The 23,629-nt window shown below is 36.9% G+C and overlaps 1 protein-coding gene across 6 annotated transcripts in view; it reads left to right on the forward strand.

The window, feature by feature from the left end:
* The window catches only part of ORC2 (origin recognition complex subunit 2), a 44,902-nt gene extending 21,781 nt beyond the window's left edge, over positions 1-23,121 (forward strand). For 5 of the 6 annotated variants that reach the window (XM_058709678.1, XM_058709661.1, XM_058709671.1 and 2 more), the window contains 10 exons: positions 2,311-2,504; positions 3,527-3,625; positions 6,584-6,693; positions 9,208-9,340; positions 10,112-10,208; positions 13,361-13,507; positions 14,126-14,297; positions 18,060-18,121; positions 19,253-19,371; positions 21,375-23,121. In XM_058709678.1, coding sequence (XP_058565661.1) covers positions 2,311-2,504; positions 3,527-3,625; positions 6,584-6,693; positions 9,208-9,340; positions 10,112-10,208; positions 13,361-13,507; positions 14,126-14,297; positions 18,060-18,121; positions 19,253-19,371; positions 21,375-21,461 — 1,220 coding nt within the window. In that variant the 3' untranslated portion in view covers positions 21,462-23,121. The remainder of the gene's footprint in view (positions 1-2,310; positions 2,505-3,526; positions 3,626-6,583; positions 6,694-9,207; positions 9,341-10,111; positions 10,209-13,360; positions 13,508-14,125; positions 14,298-18,059; positions 18,122-19,252; positions 19,372-21,374) is intronic. The other variant, XR_009256284.1, reaches the window with a different exon arrangement.
* Positions 23,122-23,629: the final 508 nt, after the last annotated feature.

Here is a 23,629-nt window from a genome sequence, read left to right on the forward strand (position 1 = left end):
CTCTTGATTTTGGCTCAGGTCATGATCTCACGGTTTGTGAGTTCAACCCCCGTATTGGTCTCTGCACTAAAGTTAAATATTTCAAAATCTCAAATCTGAGCTATTAGTGCAGAGCCTGCTTGGGATTCTCATTTTCTCTCTCCCTCTCTCTCTGTCTCTCTCTCTCCCCCTCTTTCTCTCTCCTCCCCTCCCCCTCTTTCTCTCTCCCTCCCCCACTTGCTTGTGTGGACACAGTCTCTCAAATAAACTTAAAAAAAACAAAACAAAACTGAGTTTTTATAAAAAGAAGCACCTAAACAAGGAGCAGTAATAGTTAAGTATATAGGTTCTAGTCTTAGATTGCTTGCTTTTTATCTTCAGTCTGCCACTTAGAGACCTCTCTATGCTTGTTTTTTTTCATTTGCAAAACAAGGACAATAATGGTACCAGCCCCATAGTTCTGAGAGTAATGGGAATAAAAGATGTCAAAAGTACTTAGTATAGTGCTTGACTTTAATATGTGCTTAACAGGTGTTAGCTATTACTGTCTTTTTTTTTTTTTAAGTAAGCTCTGCACCCAACATGGGACTTGAACACCCCAAGATCAAGAGTCGCATGCTCTACTAACTGAGCCAGCCAGGCACCCTCCTATTAGTATCTGTTATTGTCACTACTTAACTTCTTTTCATGAAAAGATATGTTCATTTCTTCAATTAAACTGTAGATTCCTTCAGGCCAAGAACTCTCTCTTATATTTTTAACTCCAACACTTAACACTTATGTCTTTTACATTATAGTCAGTAGATATTAAGGTTAGTTAAAATGTCTCTCCAGGGGCGCCTGGGTGGCGCAGTCGGTTAAGCGTCCGACTTCAGCCAGGTCACGATCTCGCGGTCCGTGAGTTCGAGCCCCGCGTCAGGCTCCGGGCTGATGGCTCGGAGCCTGGAGCCTGTTTCCGATTCTGTGTCTCCCTCTCTCTCTGACCCTCCCCCGTTCATGCTCTGTCTCTCTCTGTCCCAAAAAAAATAAATAAAAAACGTTGAAAAAAAAATTTTTTTTAATAAATAAATAAAATAAAATAAAATAAAATGTCTCTCCAGTAAAATTACACGCCTTTTAGGGTTTTTTTGAGACAGTTTTGTAAGTGGTTTTATTGATGTGCTTAGAAATTTTATAATGAAACCAGTTTAAATATTCATAGTTGTACTGAATGCTGTACAAAGCCAAGTAAATAGACATGGTCCTGCCTTCTAGGAAATTAAAAGTTATTTTAAGGGTGCTTAGGTGGCTCAGTCAGGTAAGCGTCCAACTCTTGATTTCAGTTCAGGTCATGATCTCACAGTTCGTGGGATTGAGCCCTTCATTGGGCTCTGCGCAGACAGTGGAGAGCTTGCTGGGAATTCTCTCTCCCTCTCTCTCTCTCTCTCTCTCTCTCTCTCTCTCTCAGAATAAATAAACTTAAGGAAAAGCAAAATTATTGTATCAACTCTGGGATAGAATGTGCCTATGTATTGATAGTTTTTATAGTAGCTACCATTTATTGAGTCAGGATGGCATTTCCAGTATAGGCAGCAACAGAAAATTCTACAATAATGGCTTAAGCCATAGACATTTAATTATCTCACATCATGAGAAGCCTAGGGATACACAGTTCCATGGTTGAGTTAACTCAACAGTGTCGTAAAAGACCCAGGTTCTGCCTGTCTTCTTGCTTTGCTACCAGCATTTTTCACCTTTTGGTTTGAATGTTTCATATTGCAAAATGGCTTCTATAGCTTTAAGCTATTGGTATAAATAAATGGCTTCCATAAGTGAGGGAAATCTTTCCCAGAAGCTTCTAGCAAATTTTCCCTCAAGTTTCATTGGTCAGAGGGTTACGTAGCCAATCCTAGATGCAAAAGAGGTGGGAAAACAAGTATCTGGCAAAGGAAAAGATAATTACCATGATTATTTATCCCTTAGGGTGAGACACATTGCCACATATTACAAAACTGTTCTGTTAGCAAGGAAGAAGGAAAGAGAATGATACTAGGTATGATTGGCATTTTCTGCCACAGTTCCTGGGTGTCAGGCATTGTTAGTTGCTTTATATACATTTCAGTGTAGTCTTCACAGTGGTTCATTAAATTAGGCACTTTGAGCCTCATTTGATAAATGAGGGAACTAGTGCTCAGAAAACTTTATATAACTAGCTCTGGTGAAATCGTCAGCAAATAAGGACAAAACCAGAAGTAAAATTCTCTTATTTCAAAGTCCATGCTCTTTCCATTACCCTTCAATGCCTCTCTTGTCAGACTGTCAAATTTTCCCGATTGCTTTTTTGCCCCACAGTTCCAAGGTCTCATTCTGACAGTGAAAGTGAATATTCTGCTTCCAACTCAGAAGATGATGAAGGAGTTGCACAAGAATATGAAGAGGACACTAACGAAGTCATATTGAGCCAAAAGATTCCATCTCAGAATAGAGTAGTTTCAGCTCCTGTTTGTAAAGGAACACCTTCTAAAAAAATGAAAAGAGATAAAACAGTAAGTGGAGACTTTAATCTTAAAGAAAAATTGTGCAGTATCTTAAAGATAAGCTACCCTAAGAAAAGAGATCCAAATGGGGGATTAATATATTTTTTTCCTTTACTTTTCTATATTTTCTCAGTCTTTCACATAAGTGCCCGTATATATTTGTGTCTATTTCTGAACTTTCTGTTCTGGCCTGTCTGCATCCATATTCATGGATCAATGCCATGTGCTAAAGCTGACATCTCAATTCAGTTGTATAAAAAATGAGCTTTTAAATACATTTTGATTGGATAACTGGAAGCAAGACTTCTCAGTGTATACCTTTTTATATAGTTTTGTTTTTGTAACATTGTTGATATGGTCAAGTCAGTTTAAGTAGTAAGTGAAGTGGCTGTGGGTCCATGTTGAGTTATTTGGAGGAACATTGTAAGCACCATGACCTGAGAAAAGGCTAATTATCTGGTGTTTGGTGTAAAGAATCAGAGCAATGTAGGAAGCCTACTGCTTGAAAGGTTTTCCATCCCTTCTTACCACCATGGAGGTTAGTCTAGCCCCAAGTTCGTGAAGAAGTAGGAAGCCATTTTACTGGAATGGTAGGCAGCTCTTTTTTTTTTTTTTTTTTTTTTTTTTTTACTCTGCTGTTGATTTCTTCCTCATTTTCAGTTCCTTAGCTGTACTAATATTAACAGATTTGCTAGGACTGTGTGAGGCAAAATGAAGGTCCTGATCGTTAGCCACCTCCCCCCCCCCCTTTTTAAGTCTAAATAGAAATTTTATGTTGGAACTTAGGAATCATTTTTTTGAAGACTACTTCAATGTAGTCATTTCTTTTAACTTTTATGATCCTAAGAGTTACTCAGTTTTACTACTAGAATTAAATAGAATTAAATTTGCTTGGTCCTTAATCTGTATTATCGCTGCAAAAAGAAAATGCTGCCAAATATTTCACATATCTTATTCTGATATTACTGTCTAGTTTTGATATAAAATAAATATCTGAAACTAAGAATTGATTTTGCTCTATCCACTTTCAGAGTGATTTAGTAGAAGAATATTTTGAAGCTCATAGCAGTTCAAAAGTTTTAACCTCTGACAGAACACTACAGAAACTAAAGCGAGCTAAACTGGATCAGGTATGTTGCAAGAAACGTTACTTCTACATTTTTTTTTTATTGTGAGCTAAAAAATATACTGCATAAGCAGCAAATGTGAAGAGTGAGTTTACACAAGCAGAATTATTATCCTGATAAAATGAAACACAAATTAATGTAACATAACTATTATATGTTTCATTATATGTAAATGGTTCAATAGATTTGAATTCTGTTTGATATACTATAATTACATTTTTTTCTCTACTTTATCATTTCTTCAGGATTTATGATCATCATCAGGGCCATAGTTTTTTTGTTATCCATTAGCATTAATCTCTGTTATTCTTTAACTCATATTCATTGAACTTCACACTGGTCACAAAATAAAGACCTTGACTGGACTCTTTTAGTTACAGACCTTTAGTTACAAAGAACAGAGGGAAGCTGCTTCTTGATATTACAGAAAACCTGTTCGGTACAGTAAGATAAAGTTACTATATACTATGGTTCTGGTATCTCACTTAATAAAAAATACCAGTTTTTGAGGTATTTTGACTGAGGGTTTTGACTGGTATGTCCCTAACAGAGAAGACAGAACCCATCTGAGAAAGTCTTTGAGTAGAAAGTGGGGTTGATAATCTGAATCAAGAAGAGATGATTGTCATTGGCTCAAAGAATATTGAGACTTCTGGGGCGCCTGGGTGGCTCAGTCGGTTGGGCATCCGACTTAAGCTCAGATCATGATCTCACGGTCTGTGAGTTTGAGCCCCGTGTGGGGCTCTGTGCTGACAGCTCAGAGCCTGGAGCCTGCTTCAGATTCTGTGTCTCCCTCTCTCTCTGCCCCTCCCCTGCTCATGCTGTGTCTCTCTCTGTCTCAAAAATAAATAAAAACATTTTAAAAAATAATAAAAAATGCTATCTTAAAAAAAAAAAGAATATTGAGACTTTTTGCAGTTTTCGAAGGTATACAGGGCTTTTCACAAGAGTTTTCAAGATACGGAAAAGAGGAGAATATAGAGTAAGCTGCCATGACCTGGAAGACATGATGCTATGTGGTTGTTTTTGTCTTTGTCACCTGGTGTATTGGTATTGGGACTCAGATCAGAGACTGATGAAAACATGTCAAGAAGCCAAGTTGTTCTAGGGAGGAGATGGCACTGACATCTACTTAGTGCATAGATTTCTGTATAAGCAACATGGGAGAAGGATAAATGGGTCTAGAGTCAGAACAGGACTTCATAGGACTGAGAGGCAGAAAGACCTCTATTAAACACCTGTTACCAATAATGAGGGAGGGGAAGGTCTTACAGTGATTGTGGACATAGCTAACCAATATAGTCTCAGCATGTATCATTCAGCATTTATGTTTTCTTTCTCATGTCTGTGGGTCAGGTGGGGGTTGGCCGATCAAGGATTTGCTCCATATGTCTCTCTTCCTCATTGGACCAGCAGGCCACCTGAGGCATGTTCTTCTCATGACGATGCCAGAGATGTAAGAAGTGGAAAAACACAAGACCTCTTATAGCCTGGGCTCAAAACTGACCCAGTGTCACTTCTGCCTTGTCCTAGTGGTCACAGCAAATCATGTGGCTGCAAAAAAAGTCAAAGAGCAGGGAACTAGGCTCCACCTCTTTAGTGGGAGGCAAAGTCACATGGCAGAGGGTGTGGATATATAGGGAAATGGGAAGTATTGGGGCCAATAGCGTGATTCTCCGCAGACACTAAAGTTTGAAATTAAAGTTTATAGATAACTTTCCGGAGTTCACATTCAAGTGTGAGTATGCTCTGATAATTTGCTATAATTGACCTCTGGAAATGATACGAGTGCTTCATCTGCTTTTTCAGAGCTCTAAACTTCAGAAGGAATGAGAGAAAATTTTTAAAACTACCCACTTACCAGTTACTTAGAACTTGTCCTGTTTCTCTTTAAGTGTGTGGATAAGTTAAGACCTAAATAGACCTGAGTGCCTGGGATGTTAACTGCAATTCTAGCCTTTAGTATTAAAAGGATATTTTAGGGACACCTGGATGACTCAGTCAGTTAAGCATCTGACTTTGGCTCAGGTTGTGATCTCACAGCTTGAGAGTTCGAGCCCTGCGTGGGGCTCTGTGCTGACAGCTCAGAGCCTGGAGCCTGCTTCGGATTCTGTGTCTCCCTCTCTCTCTGCCCCTCCCCCGTTCATGCTCTCTCTCTGTCTCAAAAATAAACAAACATTAAAAAAAATTTTTTTTTGTAAATAATAAAATAAAAAATTTTTTTTTAAGTTTTTATTTATTTTTGAGAGAGAGACAGAGCATGAACGGGGGAGGGGCAGAGAGAGAGGGAGACACAGAATCCGAAGCAGGCTCCAGGCTCTGAGCTGTCAGCACAGAGCCTGACGTGGGGCTCGAACTCATGGACTGCGAGATCATGACCTGAGCCGAAGTCGGACACTTAACCGACTGAGCCACCCAGGCGCCCCAAAAATAAAATCTTAAAAAAAAAAAAAAAAAAAAAAAACTTTGCCATACTTATCAAAGATGGATTTGTTAGAAGTAGCTTTGATTCTTAGAGGAGCAGTGATACAAGTTTATTTTATTAGTGATAATGGTAAATTATAAAGAAACTTTAATGTTTTCTGAGAATTATATTGTTACCTTAAGCTTTCACATTTCTTCAAATTCATAGGTTTTAAAAAGTCTGTCTGGATTTGTTGTCAAAGCTGGGAGGCAGGTTTAATCATCTCCTTATGGTAATGATCTTTTTAGAAATTAAAGCCTTATATTTGGAATTTATAATCATAGATACAGTTCTAGACAAAAAGTTTTAAGAAAACAAATACTTAAACCATAAATAGTATGTGTATTCATTTGATGCACTCATTACCAAGCCTGGTTAAAGTAATATTTCCACTAATGGCCTCTTCTAATGTCTACCTCTAAGGAAATATTTTTAGTTTCTGTTGATTTTGATGTATGTGGTTTGAAAGTGATTTTCTTCCCTCTTTTTTTTTAAAGCAAACTTTGCGTAACTTACTGAGCAAGGTTTCTCCTTCCTTTTCTGCTGAACTTAAACAACTAAATCAACAGTATGAACAATTATTTCATAAATGGATGTTGCAGTTACGGTAAGTACTATTATTTACATGTCTGTGTGTTAAAATAAAAGCAATCTAACATTTAATTTTCTTTTTGCAATCAACTTGATATATTTTTACATATAAAATTGTGAAAAAAATAGGTGTTTTCCTAATTTGATGACTCAGATGTAGAAATGTCATATTGTATGATGACTCATCTCAGAAAATCTAGTTTTCAAGAAATGTGTCTAAGTTTATCATATATGAAAGCCATTGGTAAAATAGCCTTTATTAGAATTGTTATTACTTGTAAAAATATTGAAAAATCTAATCTGTCAAGACTGATAAGATATATCAATTAGATTTTTTTCTTTGTTTTTAAGAGAGAGCGCAGGGGAGGGTTAGAGAGAGAAAGAGAGAATCTTAAGCAGGCTCCACGTTCCATGTGGAGCCCCCATGTGGGGCTCAGTCCCATATCCCTGGGATCATGACCTGAACTGAAATCAAGATTCAGACACTTAACCACCTGAGCCACGCAGGTGCCCCTCAGTTAGATTTTAATCCAGTTTTCCACAGCAAAGTTTCTAAAAAGAATATATAGGGGCGCCTGGGTGGCGCAGTCGGTTAAGCGTCCGACTTCAGCCGGGTCACGATCTCGCGGTCCGTGAGTTCGAGCCCCGCGTCGGGCTCTGGGCCGATGGCTCGGAGCCTGGAGCCTGTTTCCGATTCTGTGTCTCCCTCTCTCTCTGCCCCTCCCCCGTTCATGCTCTGTCTCTCTCTGTCCCAAAAATAAATAAAAAAACGTTGAAAAAAAAATTAAAAAAAAAAAAAAAAAAAAAAAATATATATATATATATATATATATATATTTTAATCTTATTCTGTATTCACGTGTTATAGATCTTCAGGTTTTTATCTGTCCTATAAATACCATTTTATCATTTTAAAATTATTTCTTTGAATATTTTTTGAATTTTACCATTTTTCAGATACCTCAGGTTAAATTTCGAATTGCCATTAAAACAATTAGAACAATGGTTAAAATGAAAACTTTTTTTTTTACTATAATTACTTTTACACTTTTATTAAAAAGGATCTTAGTATAAGGAAGTGCTTAAAATGTATGGTATTGTACATGTATACTCACAGTTACATAGTCACAGGGATAAATAAGAAGTCAGGTCCACCAAGCAGTAAAACTAGAAATTGACACAATTTTCCTCAATTGATCCTGGCTTTCTTTTGCCAGTAATACATCAAAGGGTTATGCCTATCTTCATTGCTAGGACCTCAGTTTCTCCTAATAACTTTTTGTAGATCTGTTCATTATAAATTTGTAAAGTAGCTCTTCACTCTGATCCCATCCCACAGCATCCACCAGTTCCTCCTTCCAGTATGTCAACTCTGATAACTTGTTTGACTTTGCTTCCCAGCCTATACCTCATTCAGCTACTTAACAGAATTGTCGACTCTCTGAATTCCCTTACTTTTTTTTCTGGTGCTGCTACCTTGCACCATCTATTGCCTTTCTTCTATCCCTAGGCTCCCCTGCATTGCTACAAAGCATCACATAAATACTGTTTCTGATAGACTTCTATAAACAATTATGGAGTTGAGTTTTAGCTTGACCCCTAGGTGCTTGGTGTTCTAATCTTCTCATTCACTCTCTGGGCTTTGGTTGCTTTTTGCATGTCAATAACTCCCATGATTTCTCCAGGCCAGCCCAGATCTCACTCCTCAGCAGCATATACAGGTACATCAGTGTATACTGGAGGGTTTCCATGTTGATGTCCTGTAAATAATTCAATATATATAAAATTTAACTCCTCTTAAACCCCTCATTGCCACCTGCCCCTGCAGCCTGGCACAGTGAAAGTCACTTCATCCACATAGTTGCCTAGGCCAAAAAAAACCCAAGTTATTTTGAAATATTCCCTTTCTCTCACCTTCCACATCTAATCACTCTTCAAATCCTACTGATTTGACATGTAAAGCTCTTGATAACTTCTATTTTTCTCCATAACACCTAATTCAAGCTCATCATCTTTGGCAGTTTTCCCCTTCTTCTGTCCATTTGCCCTATTCAGCCAGGGTGAAAATATCACGCTACTTTCCTACTTAAAACCTTTCAGTTAACACCTGACTAGTTACTGTTAAATGGTCATTGTCCTTTAAATAAAATCTAATGTCTTAGTTGACTTAACAAGACCTTTGTGATTTGGCCTCTGCTTACTTTTCCTATTTAATCTATTAAAACTCAGCTTCAGCTTGTACAACTGTTTAGTGCCTTGTGCCTCCTGTTGTTCTCCCTTGCCTCCAGCCATCCATCACCTGAAAGGTATTAAGAGCTGGAGAGAAAGTTACTGATGCTGGACCTGTAAGTTTGGTGTACAGATAATAATAAAATTGCGCTTTTATTACCTTGTATAAGTTGAGAATCAATGTAGTTCTTTAGTCATCCTAGTTCTTTCTGTATTTTTTATAAACTTAAACTAGTTAATTCTAAAAAATTAAGTAAGAGGTACTGAACTTTAATTTCATGAATGCTATCTTTCCTAACAGCCTGGGGTTCAACATTGTGCTTTTTGGTTTGGGTTCTAAAAGAGACTTACTAGAAAGGTTTCGAACCACTGTGCTGCAAGATTCCATTCATGTTGTCATCAATGGCTTCTTTCCTGGAATAAGTGTGAAATCAGTAAGTTTCAAAAATGTTAAAAGGAGCAACATTATATTCCCTGCCATTTGATACCCATACCATTTACATTCTGGAACATTCAAATTTTTTTAGCCTTGACACTAGTAGGATTGCATAATGCTTAAGATCATGTGTTGGGACTCAGGGTTCTAGCTTTGAAACCTCATCTCTGAATTTCCTACTTTGATAAATATAGTAAATCTTAGAGAAATGTTGGTTTTGTTTACCAAATACCAACAACAGTACTTTTGTGAAGGACAGGATTATGGAAGACTTTGATTTTATTATTGCTTTTATGTCACTTTGGTACTCTAATAAGTAATAGTTTGTAGTTTTATAATGTATCATAGGTCAGTTTTAGTGCAAATGCTTGTGTCCTCTCATCGTTTGAAAACAAAAACCTTTTGGTGCTAGATATTAATAATGCAGTATTCCTTCTGAAAAGTGTCTTTAATGTGTGTATCCCATTTCCTTTGATAAATATATAGTTTTCTAATGTTTCCCGTTTTGTTGGAGGGGGGTTATTTTTGCTACCCTCTTATCTTTATGTCTTTGGTATTTTTCCATGTTTCATTTTTGCCATAACTTAATGCCAAAAATGAATTTGATATACTTAAGAACCAGAAGGATTTTTTAAGTGGTTTTTTTAGACTTGATAGGAAATCTAAATTCATTTTTAACTTATAAGAAAAGATTGATTTGCTAGTTGTATTTATCCTATATGATAGAATAAGTAGTAATTGATGTACCTCTTGCACTTTTATGATATAGATCCTGAATTCTATAACAGAAGAAGTCCTCGATCATATGGGTACTTTCCGCAGTGTACTGGATCAGCTAGACTGGATAGTAAACAAATTTAAAGAAGGTAACATGAAGTAGATGCTCTAGTTTTAGGGTAAAGCTAAGCATACACTTATACTTATTCACGTACAGATAGGAGGTCCCCAATTTAAAATGGATTGACTTACCACTTTTGATGTTATGATGGTGCAAAACCAATACACATTCAGTAGAAAACCATACTTGAAAGTTTGCATTTTTAATCTTTTCCTGGGCTAGGGGTATGTGGTGCTACACTCCCTTGTGATGCTGGACAGTGGCAGCAAGCCACAGCTCCCCGTCAGCCACATGACCATGAAAGTAAATAACTGATATAACCATTCTGTACCCGTACAACCATTGTTTCTCACTTTCGGTACAGTATTCAATAAATTACATAGGATATTCAACACTTTATTATAAAATAGACGTTGTGTTAGATGATTTTACCCAACTATAGGCTGTTCTGAGCACATTTAAGGTGGGCTAGGCTAATCAACAAGAATGAAATCTTACCATTTTCATTGACATGGATGGAGCCAGCTAAGCAAAATATTTTGCTAAGCAAAATAATCAGAGAAAGACAAATACCATACAATTTCCTTCCTATGTGGAATTTAAGAAACAAAACAGATGAACATATGGGAAAGTGGTGGGGGGAAGAGAAGAGAGGAAAACAAACCACAAGAGACTCTTAACAACAGAGAACAAACTGAGGGTTGATGGAGGGAGGTGGGTGGGGAACGGTCTAGATGGGTGATGGGTATTAAGGAGGGCACTTGTGATGAGCATTAGGTGTTGTATGTAAGTGATGATGAATCACTGAATTCTCCTGAAACCAACACTGTACTGTATGTTAACTAAAATTTAAATTAAAAAAACTAAAAAGGTGGGCTAGGCTAAGCTATGATGTTCAGTTGAGTGTATTAAAAGTATTTTTGACTTCAATTTAGGATGGGTTTATCGGGATGTATGCCCATCTGAGACTGAGGAAGCTCTGTATTATTCTGTACAGGGGATTATTTCAATAACAACACTTCTCTCAATGATGATTTAGATTTCTCAGAAGTAATTTGCCCTTTCTTTTTCCATCAACTTTTTTGTGAACTTCATTTACCTAACAGGAAAGAATTACCCCAAACACCTTGAATTTGTATAACCAAAAGCCTATTATTTCAGAATAGTTTTCAGGTTTTACTTGGCCTGTGTGAAGTGCCCCCAGTTGATACGTGCATCTTTGGTATTTTTATATTGTTTAATATTTTTATAAAACACTTCTCTTCTTTATTCTCAGTAAATATTACTGCATTTGAATAATTTCATATACTAAAATCTGCAGAATGGAAAAAAAGCGTTTTTTTTTTTTTTAAATAGGCTACATGGCCAACACAGAGCTCAGTGTGGGGCTTGTACTCACGACAGTGAAACCAAGACCTGAGCTGAGATCAAGAGCCGGACACTTAACTGACTGAGCTACCAATGCACCCCTAAAAGCATTTTTTTGTTATTCTTTTGGTGTGAGTGTTTTGCCTATGTGAGCATTTCAGAAAACTAAAAACAAAATTATTTAGGGTCCAACAATTGTCACTTAGTTACTACTTAATAAAAAGGAGTAACTTAATCTGATAGAGAATTTTGGTATGGTTATAAATTGTTTAAAATAAGTGCCTGAGGGGCGCCTGGGTGGCGCAGTCGGTTAAGCGGCCGACTTCAGCCAGGTCACGATCTCGCGTCTGTGAGTTCGAGCCCCGCGTCGGGCTCTGTGCTGACAGCTCGGAGCCTGGAGCCTGTTTCCAATTCTGTGTCTCCCTCTCTCTCTGCCCCTCCCCCGTTCATGCTCTGTGTCTCTCTGTCCCAAAAATAAATAAAAAACATTGAAAAAAAAAAAAAATTTAAAATAAGTGCCTGAGTCATTTTACATGTATATATTCATTTATGTAATGCATATTTGGTTATTTACATAAAATATATTTGTAATTATATAAACTATAATTAAATAAAAGTTTTCACATATGGGTATATAATTTGAATATATGTAACTAATTACATAGTTCATAAATAATTACATAGTTCATATAGTGTAATGCATAGGATATAAACATATAAGAATAATTTTATATAGTTATAAAATAGAATTATATGTCTATGTAGAATTTAAACACTATTGATTATGGTGGCTTCTAGAATTTAAGGAACCTTGGACTTTCAAAATGTTCTCAGAATCTTTGTTTCTATAGTCTCTCTTGTCCCTCTAGCCCCAGTGGGAGAGAAATTTACTTACTCTAGTAGGCTTATTGTCCATTATAAATGCTAAATGTCTCATTTCTTACCAACTCCTGAGAGACTTACCAGTGGCTTTTAAACATATATAGGACTTCTTCCATCATAAGAAAAGGTTTACCTGATTCTGCTGCCCTTCCACACTGTTTTATTTTCTTGTTTCAGTGATTTCAGAGTTTTTGAAGACATGTCATGCCTTTTTACCTATTTCCTCAATTTCTTGCTTCTGTGCTACATGAACTATATGCTTGATTACCTGTGTAATTTTCTTACTAAACACAATTGACCTTGGCTCATTCTTTATCTTGATCTCTGCAGTAATTAATGGTGTTGACAGCTCCATCCTCCAAATTCTTCCTTCATTAACCTTTATGATACTATTTACTTCTCTGACTTTCCTGATGCCTTGAGCAATATCCTAAATTTCACTCCCTCCCCTTTTTTTGTCTTCTTTGCCTTTTACGATAATCAGGGTTTTCTATCTTGCCTCTTAATGCCTGGTAAGAACTTTGTGTGTGTGTGTGTGTGTGTGTGTGCGTGCGTGTGTGTGTGCGCGCACCAGCTCTTCTACCTTGCAATGCAACATGCACAGATTTACCTCCAACCTAATATGCATCTTGCACTATTTCCTGTACCTTATTAAAACTCCTTTCTTTATGATGTGATTTGAACTAACCATTCCAGTTAAGTGTCTAACCACCCAGTCCCCACTGATTTTCAACCAATTTCCTTAAAACTTTAATAATATGTTGCCTATTTTTGAGAGACTGCTGTCTTCTCAAATATATTACATACTGCTATGCAGTAGTTACCCTTGTCCTATACTACTTTGATACTTTTTAATTCACAGGCATTTTGTGTTGTAAGGACTTTACAAATACTCCTTGTAAATAATAATTGAGTTGTCTTTCCTTTTAGATTCTTCTTTAGAACTCTTCCTTCTCATCCACAATTTGGATAGCCAAATGTTGAGAGGAGACAAAAGCCAGCAAATTATTGGACAGTTGTCATCTTTACATAATATATACCTTATAGCATCTATTGATCACCTCAATGCTCCTCTCAGTAAGTCTTCCCTTCTCTTTCTTGAGATACCAGTCTTAAAAAATTTTTTACTATTGTAAGTCAACATTTTTATTGTTTTTTTAGTACACTTTTTTTGTTGCATGCTTAAAGACATGGGTTGCTAAAAATAAAAGTGTCCTCAATCTGATTTAGAGCATAATTCTTGGAAATAAAATTCAGATTCTAAAGGGGGTATTCATTTCATGAAGGGGGAGAGGCCCAACTATTATATTGGTCTTTTTCTACTCTTTGTAAGTATTGCAACATTGATTTTATGCATTTAATTCAGAGACTTTGTGATGATCCTATAGAAAAAAAAATGTTTAAAACACAAAAAGAACAGTGTTATTAAATTTTTTCAAAAGAATGCCTTGGTGTAGCACTAATATATTTTACTTGTATTCAGCATACAAATAAAGATTCAGATATAGATGTTGACTGACAATGAAATTAGATTGTGAGGTACTGATTTGGATGGAAAAATGGCAAAAATGAAAATTTTTAGGATTCATTTATTTCAATGCTTTCTCATTCTTTCCACTTCCTAGAGTGGAATCTAGTAACATGACAGTATGACAATAATTAATAACTCTTGTTTTCTTTAATTATATGCCGTAGTGTGGGATCATGCAAAGCAGAGTCTTTATAACTGGCTCTGGTATGAAACTACTACATATAGTCCTTATACTGAAGAAACTTCCTATGAGAATTCTCTTCTGGTTAAACAATCTGGATCATTACCACTGAGTTCTCTAACTCATGTCTTACGAAGCCTTACCCCTAATGCAAGGTAAGAATGAAAACTACAGGGTTTTTTTGTTTTTTGTTTTTTTTTTTATTTATTATTGAAAGACAGAGCGTGAGCAGGGGAGGGGCAGAGAGAGAGAGAGACACAGAGTCTGAAGTAGGCTCCAGGCTCTGAGCTGTCAGCACAGAGCCTGATGTGGGGCTTGAACTCACAAACCACGAGATCATGACCTGAGCCAAAGTCAGATGCCTAACCAACTGAGCCACTCAGGCACCCCTGCAGTTTCTTTTTAAAAACTCCATACATTTTAAGACATGCAGTAGTAGGTTTTAATGGTAATAATAAAGTCGCTACTTAGTTTGAAGGATTAAGAGAAATAGTAAAAACTAGTTGGCAGTACTGGGTTATGCAGTAGGCAGACTCCTCAAACAGTAGTGTCAATATTTCTTTTTCTGAATTTTTATATTTCTAAATTGTTTTTTGAGAGACAGAGAGGGCACAAGTCAGCGAGGGGCAGAGAGAAAGTGAGAGAGAGGGGGATAGAGAAGCAGGGCTCACCCAAAGTGTGGCTAAAACTCATGAACCGTGAGATCATGACCTGAGCCACCCAGGCACCCCATTAATTATTATATTTCTAAATAAGACATCTCAAGATAGTGGTCACTGGAGGAAAAAGAATTTTGATTTTACTTAAATCTGAGGGTTATTTTTAATTATATACTGAACATTCTGATTCATACATGGGGCCCTTCACATGAAATAACTCATTTGATCCTCACAGCTACTCTAAGGTAGATAGCAATGGGCAGAGATTTTGATCCACATCTGCTGGGCTCCAAAGCTCTTGCCCTTAAAGATCTTTGTATAATGTCTCTAGTGGAGCCCTTTCAGCAGCCCCACCAAGAGGTGTATCTGAATTAAGAAATGCTAAGAAAAGCTGGATATGGCATAAACTGGCAAAACATAAAGGGCATGATAACTTACTGAAAAAGGCTTTTAGTACCAGTTCCCCCCCCCAAAAGAATAGAATTCTAGAGCAATTTTTAACAAGATGAAGTGTTTGAAAACAATAAACCCTGTTAAAAATAATTAAGATTTGAAAAGATGAAAAATAGTGTGTTCTTGGATGAGTGGACTGAACATTATAGAGGTAGCAAGTGAGAATGTATTGGACCTATAAATTAATCCAAACATCGATTTTTCTTGTGTTTTAAATTTGACAGAAAAATGCAAAGTTTCTTAAAGCAGATGAGACTAACAAGGTCTTTTTTTTCTCCCAAGAGCAATGGACACATCTAGTCAGGATGGTACAATAGTTTTCACACTTTTAATTCATCCCCTTTTGTTCCAAACACATAGCATTAATAGATAAAATATAAAAGGACCAAAGGAAAAACAAAAAGATTAAAGCCTGACTGAAAATATGAACATCTCAATGAAGCAATCATAGAGCAGTGAGAGAATGGAAGCCACAGCCCAGCTGTGTTCTGGATGTAAGAGCAGCAAAGGCAGTTAGGAGTCTGACTTATGTGGGGTAACAGTAGTAGGACAATACCACGTACTGTCCAAACCCAGACATTTCTGTTGAGGACAAATGCTAAACCAGACAGGATGGTAGATATGAAAAAAAGCGTGTAAAACAATACTTTATAGCACTGTAATACTTTATTTATTATGTAGTATTGTAATACTCTATGCATATGTCATTATGGTTAAATTTCAAAGTGTGCACAGAAATGAAAAATACCTAATTCAGGATAGTACACACTGTATAAAAGAAGGGAGGGGAATAACTAGGGGATGGGATAGGCAAAAACTTTCAAATCTTTTCATTCTAGAAAAATTTTTCCCATTTATTTTTCTTTTATGTGTTTGCTTTTTTAAAAACTTTTGGAGTATTCACAGAAGGCTATAAAGAAATGTCCAGGAAAGTCCTGAGTACCCCTTTCCCAAATACCTCCCATCACAGTGCAGTATTAAAACCAAAACCAGACATTGGTACAATCCATAGAGCTTATTCAGATTTCACCGTGGACATGTGCACTCATTTGTGTGTGTGCAAGTGTATGCTCATAGCCCTTGCAGTTTAGTCACATGCGGAGCCTTACATCCCTATAACCACCACAGTCAAGATACTCAGCTGTATCGGTACCACAAGACTCCCTCATGTTAGCCCTCAATTACTGATTTTAATTAATTTTGTTACTCTGTAAAGCTGCTTTGTAGACCTGAAGATTAGTATTGTATTAGTATTGAAATATGCATTAAATCGGTATCTAATCAAAATTTCTATTAAATGCAATAGAAAAAGGTTTCAATCTTCTTATGTTTACTGTTAATGGACTATTGCAAGTTGCTGTGTATGAAGGTGGGAATCCATACAATATAAGTACAACGTTAAATAGGACTCTGCTCTAATGCAAGCAGTTTTTAGTTTGGCATACTTAAATGTCTATGTATTAGCCTCCAACGCTTTTTTTTTTTTTTTTTTTTTTGAGAGAGAGAGAGTGCGAGTCGGGGAGGAACAGAGAGAGAGGGAGGGAGACACAGAATCCGAAGCAGGCTCCAGGCTCCGAGCTGTCAGCACAGAGTCCAATATGGGGCTCAAACCCATGAGCCGTGAGATCATGACCTGAGCCAAAGTCGGACGCTTAACCGACTGAGCCACCCAGGTGTCCCCGATGCTTTTTTTTTGTAACTATGAAATTTTGTTTCATTCTGCAAACTCCTATATCATTTAGTGTTTACTTGGTATGAATGTGATAAAAAAATCTTAATCAACATTTAGCTGTGTAGTCAGTGGCAGTATCTAGTTCTAACATGGTCAGATGATCCAGAAACACTTATGTGATTATTTTCTAGATCATCTTAAAAATTAAAATGTAAAGATTTAAAATTTTTGCCACACCCAAGGACTCCTGAAAATCTCAGGGTGTGTAACATGCTTCCAGCCCCATAATTCGACTTTGTGCAGTCTCCTGTAGAAATTGAGATGAAAGAATATGTACAACTTAATGTGGAGTTATTTTTAAATTTTTTTTTTTTTCAACGTTTTTTTTTTATTTATTTTTGGGACAGAGAGAGACAGAGCATGAATGGGGGAGGGGCAGAGAGAGAGGGAGACACAGAATCGGAAACAGGCTCCAGGCTCCGAGCCATCAGCCCAGATCCTGATGCGGGGCTTGAACTCACAGACCGCGAGATCGTGACCTGGCTGAAGTCGGACGCTTAGCCGACTGCGCCACCCAGGCGCCCCAATGTGGAGTTATTTTTAATAAAATTGGAAGTAAACATCCAAAACAGGTAGGGCAATGGTAACTGTGTGGTACACGATATGACAGAAGAGCAGCCATTAAAAATTTAGGAAGACTTTTTAATGATATGGGAAAATCAGTTAAGTGAAAAGGTGAGATATAAAATGGTATATACTATATATAAATGCATGAATTTGTGTTTCCACCCTGCTTTATTCCACAAAGATTTGAGAAGGCAGCATACATAAATATGATTTCCACATCAAATGTTTGTGGTTGTTATTTTAGGGTTATGGGATTAATATTCTCTTTACATTTTATATATTCAAAATTTTCTAACCTGAACCAACCTGTAGCCTTAAAGAAAACTCCTAGATTTTCCTTAAAAGTCTATAAAAAAGCTTCTCTTTTTTAAGTAGGCCAGGTTCCTTGGAGAAAAGAACAGAAGAGAGTATGTATAAGCCAAGTATTTCAAATTATCTTTGTGTATTTTACTGTTACCTTTTGATGTTAACGTTCTGGATTTGATTTTTTTTTTTTTTTTCCTTAGGGGGATCTTCAGGCTACTAATAAAGTATCAACTGGATAACCAGGATAACCCTTCTTACATTGGTATCCAATAATTATAATATTAAATTGTTTGAGTTTGTTTCACCCCATAAATTCCTTTTTCTGGAATCTAATAATAGCACTGCAGTGTTTCAAAGGAGCAAATAAATGGTTTGGTCTGTGATCAGTTTGTCTGCCACATAGCACATTTTCAAGAAGCCCCACAGATAACACTGCTTAACGCACTGTTTGCCAATGCACATTGAAAGACCCCATCTGGCCGCCTTTTTTTTTTTTTTTTTTTTTAATGTTTTATTTATTTTTGAAAAAGAGAGAGAGCAGGGGAGGGGCAGAGAGAGGAAGACAGAGAATCCCAAGCGAGCTTCATACTCCCCGTCAGTGCAGAGCCCACGAGCCTCAAACTCACAAACTCTGAGATCCTGACATGAGCCAAATTTGGGCACTTAACCAACTGAGCCACCCAGGTGCCCCATTTCCGGCCTATTTTTAAATTTCCTATGGTAGTAACTGTGGACATGTGTCTACAGATAACATATTTCATATGCTGGGCATCTTAGCAGATTTTCTTCCCCTTGGGTAAAACCGTTAACTTAGATAAATATTTTAATAATCGTTCAGCTCTCCTGACTTACTAGTTCCTTCTTTAAAAGTCAGCGTTATTCACGCTGTTTAAAGCTGCCCACAGAGTTAGGTTTTACTTGGTCAGTTGACTACTTTCAACCAATCAGTTCTCTTTAAAAATAGATATATCTAGGGGCGCCTCGGTGGCTCAGTGAGTTAAGCGTCTGACTTCGGCTCAGGTCATGATCTCACAGCTTGTGGGTTCGAGCCCCGCGTCGGGCTCTGTGCTGACAGCTCAGAGCCTGGAGCCTGCTTCAGATTCTGTGTCTCCCTCTCTCTCTCTCTCTGCCCCTCCCCTCACGCTCTGTCTCTCTCTCTCAAAAAATAAAACATTAAAAAAAAAATTTTTTTTTTTAAATAGATATATCTAAGTCACGGTGTATAATAATTAAGTTTTCTCTAGTTCATTTCTTCCAGAGGTACTTAAAACTGACTACTTTGGTATACTGTGGCAATAGCACTTTTTTTCTGTGTTCTTTGGAATGGGTAACCATATATGGGGTGATGTCTTAAATGCTAACTTATGTTCACATCTCCTTTTGAACTCTCTAGGACTTTCTTTTCAAGATTTTTACCAACAGTGTCGAGAGGCATTCCTGGTCAATAGTGATCTGACACTTCGGGCCCAGCTAACTGAATTTAGGGACCACAAGCTTATAAGAACAAAGAAGGTGAGACTGCTGTTACAGATTATATGCCAGGAATACCTTATCTCTTGTTTAGTTAAGGACAAGTATGCCTTTGAGTCGACTTTAGGAAACAAGTAGAGGTTCCATGACGGGTCACAAGGATCCATTTAGGCCATGTACCATTTAAGTTCTATAGATTAAGTTCTATAGAAAGAAGTACTCAGCTTCAGAGCAGAAAACTTAGCCAGGGTAACAGACCATTAGAAATATAAGTCAAATAATTGTATTCCCTTTTCCCTCTTTTTCTTCTACCACATCACCAATTGAGTCTACATGGAGCACTAACTACATATCAGATATTGCGCTAAGTATTAGGATACAATAGTAAGCAAAAAACCGAATTTCTTTTCTGATGGAGCTTAAAGTCTAATGGAGGAGATGGGCATTTGTCAAATAATCACACACATGTCAATTTTTAATTGTGGTTAAGTCCTATGATCAGAAGGGTACATGGTTCTGAAAGAGCGTAATATGTGAATCCGACCTAATTATGGTTATCAGACCACTGAGCTGAGATCTCAAGGAATATTGGGAGATAACTGGTCAGAGAAAAACAAGGCCAGCATGGCACAGAATGAGAGGCTGAAAAGACAATGGTATACTGCTTTTAGGCCACAGAAAGGATTCTAATCTTCATTTGAAGATTAAGGGAAGTCATTAAAAAAATTGTTCTGACTCTGGTTATGCAAAGTGGAATGGGGCAGGGTGAGGTGGGAATTGCGAAAAGTCAATTCCCAGAGACCAGTTAGGAAACTGTTAGTAGTCTGGGTGAGATGATGGTAACTTGACTAGGATGAAGAGAGAAAAGGGGTTGGAATCCAGATATACTTAGGAGGTAGAACTGACAAGAATTGATAATAGGTTGGATGTGAGAGCCAAGGGAAAGTGTAAAGAATGATTTCTGGTACCTGGCGTGCATAACCAGAGAGATGGTAAGATCACTGGATGAGAAACATTTTTGGGTAGACAGATCATAAGTTTGTGATTGCAGTACGTCTGAACTTACTCTTTGAGATTCTTTCGAGATTTGCAAATGGAGATGTCAGCTAGGCAACTGGATATCCTGGGACAAGAAACCACAGCAAAGATTGGGCTAGAGATAGAAGACTGATCCTTGCATATTTAGGTTGTAATGGAAACCAGCCATTGGTAGGACTATCATGAGAGAGGACATACAGTGAGATTAGGAGGCCAGGAACTAAGCCCAGAAGTGCGACATTTAATGGCTAAGTAGAAGATAAGCTTGTAGAGGTGGGAATAATAGCCAGACAGCCAGGAAGAAAAACAGGATATGATGTCACAGAAGCCAAGAGAGGCATGTTTTAAGAAAGAACAGTCAGCAGTGCCAGGTTCTGCAGACAGGCCAAAAAGATGAAAACCGACAATCTGTATTGGATTTAGGAATAAGGAATTCCTTGGTGGTCCAAGCAAAAGTTCTTTTGATGACATATAATGGTGGTAGTAGCTAGGTTGGACTGGGTTGAGTGAAAGGTGAAGAAGTGGAGACCACCAAATGTTGATGACTCTTCTGGAAAGGTACAGAGGTTGGGTGATAGAAATGAGAGTCTAGTGAGGGTTATTTTAAAAAGGTGAGATACCTGGGGGACACCTGGCTGGCAGTCAGTAGAGCATGGAACTCTTGATCTCAGAGTCATGAGTTCAAGCTCCACGTTGGGTGTAGAGATTACTTTTTTAAAAAGGGGATTAGGGGAGATACCTGGATAAAAGAACCAAGAAATCAGTATGTAAAATTCTAGAAAGACCAGGAGGGTAAAGAAATCTACTTACTCTCCAGTCTTTTCCACGATGAAGTGGTTTAACTATGAATTCAGTGTATTTAAATATATATGCCTGCCCTTTTGCCTTAATCTTTACATTTCCATATTTATGTAAAATATTAAATCTATTTTTCTGTTTAACCTACAACAAGATTCACATATATCTTTACAAATGACTAACATCCAGGGTATTCTCACATCTTTTAGGGAACTGATGGAGTAGAATATTTGTTAATTCCTGTGGACAATGGAACATTGACTGATTTCCTGGAAAAGGAAGAAGAAGAGTCTTGAAGCTGCCCTTTACTCTTCTTCTGTAGAAGGGTTGTTGGACCCCAGCTGCCACTCCTCTAAAGTGTTGTGTTTACATCTAACATTAGACTCTTTTTTCCAGTGTATAAGACTTAAAATTAGGAGGGGGAATGTCATTGATTAGAACCTTGATTAGCCTGGCTGGTGTACCATCTCTAGTACTATGCAGTGGTCCTCAAGTAGGAGAAAACGTGCCTTTCATTCATTACCTCTCTGGAGACTTCATGCTGGAATGAACAGTGTGCTCAGGGACTATTTGGAGCTGGTTGTTTTTGAATTCTTTTATACTAGAGATGATACTATTCCTAATTTTTTGAGGGCCTTTTAAACACCCCCCAGAGCTGACTGTTTGCAAATGTGTTTATTCTAGAGTATGGAAGTACAAAAACATTGGCATCACATAAATCTACTTTATTTGCTGTTCTGTCAGAGCTGATGAGTATAAAGGAGAAGGCAGATCATCTTCCTGCTCTTGAAAGGCTTAACAAAAGGTGTGTAAGACTGGGGAAGAGTAGGTGATGTAGCTTTCTCCTTTTGGATTTAGATTACATGCTGGTGGGGGTAGGGAGGAAGAGGGCATGACACTATTTCTTTGGGACAGTGGGAAAAGCATAATGAGTATATAAGATGTGTACCCACCTTAGAAAGCACATGAACAATAATTATGGTACTTGGAAAAATTAATATCTGTGCCATCATCCTCATGACACGAGTGAGAAGCCAGGCTACAGAAACACAATCCTGAATTACATTTTAGTCATTGTTTTCAAGAAAACAGAAAATAAAAATTCAGTTATTCTTCTATTGACATTTTTTCTTCAGTAACATGCAAGTGAGTAGCATATAAATGGCTGCTTTAATCTTGATTTCTCTATCAAGTAGACCTAAAACTCACTGTAAGACGTTTCAGTTTTTTTCTTAAAGTAATAATTTCAAGCCTTCGAAATATTTACACAAGTCTTTTTCCTTAGGAAAGAGAAAAAGGCTAACCTTGGCCACTGGTCGGCTTGTAGTCTTCACATACTCCCTTAAAATTATTTCATACTTGGAAAAAAATTCTTCATTGAAATACCACTGTAATAAGATAGGAGTGAAAAATGCTGATGCAGTACATACTTTAACTTGTAAACCCCTTTCATGAAAATATTTCCCTAAATGCTCAGAGTTGGAAGTCATTTATTTGTGCCATATAATTAATTTTGTTAAATCCACATGAGTTTAGTCTTAAATATAATCAAAATATTTAAACAAATCTGTACATGAATTTGATTCTAAAAATTTTTGTCACCGAAGGATATTCAATGAAAAGTGAGTTTTCCTTCCAGTCCCTATGCCAACCAGTGATAGGAGTTTATTCCTCCAGAGGTATTCTATGCACATGGAAGAATATGTCTATATCTCCTTTTAAAAACACAAATGGTAGCATATGATTCGTACTGGTTTGCACCTTGCTTTTTTTGCTTAATGTCTAGTTTATAACTTATAGTATTATAAAGTATATAAAATCTTTAATGACCTAATATGCAAGTTTTGCATTTGCCCTTAAATATCTACTGGTTTATTTTTATAGTTTTTGTGTCCATACTACTTGCAAGCAGTTATGTGTCAATAGTCTATTAATAAAAAGCCAATTTGGATAGAATCATTTTTTTTAGTACTGATTTTTTACTAAAAATAATTAGAAGTCCTTCAAATATTTTATAAGTGCATCTTACAGATCTGATGAAGATCTTAGCAGAATTATTCTACACTCTTCATTTACTTGTTTCAGTATCGATGTTCCTTATACTGTCAGTGAAGAGCTTGACTGCTAAGGCTCCAACTTCTGTTGTTACTTGCTTCTGACAAGAAATAACAGACCTGAAAAACTTGATTTTTTTCTGGCTGCTCTTAATAAAATGGCCAAATAATACAGGCCCAAAAAAGGCACAAGGGATGTGGAACAGGCATTCTTACACTCCACAAAAGTTGATACAACGCTGAATCCCTGATGCAGAGTGCACTAAATCAGCTCTTGTGATGCTCTAAAAACTGACCTTCTTAGCATGTTTGTCATTTTAATACATGAACATTTCATTCATATAAAATCAGTTTAGGAGACAGCTAACAGATTTTTTTATCTTTTAAAAAAGTTACTTACTTTATTTTTT

The sequence above is a fragment of the Neofelis nebulosa genome, chromosome 2 (assembly GCF_028018385.1).
Source record: "Neofelis nebulosa isolate mNeoNeb1 chromosome 2, mNeoNeb1.pri, whole genome shotgun sequence".
In the NCBI taxonomy this organism is placed as follows: Eukaryota; Metazoa; Chordata; class Mammalia; order Carnivora; family Felidae; genus Neofelis; species Neofelis nebulosa.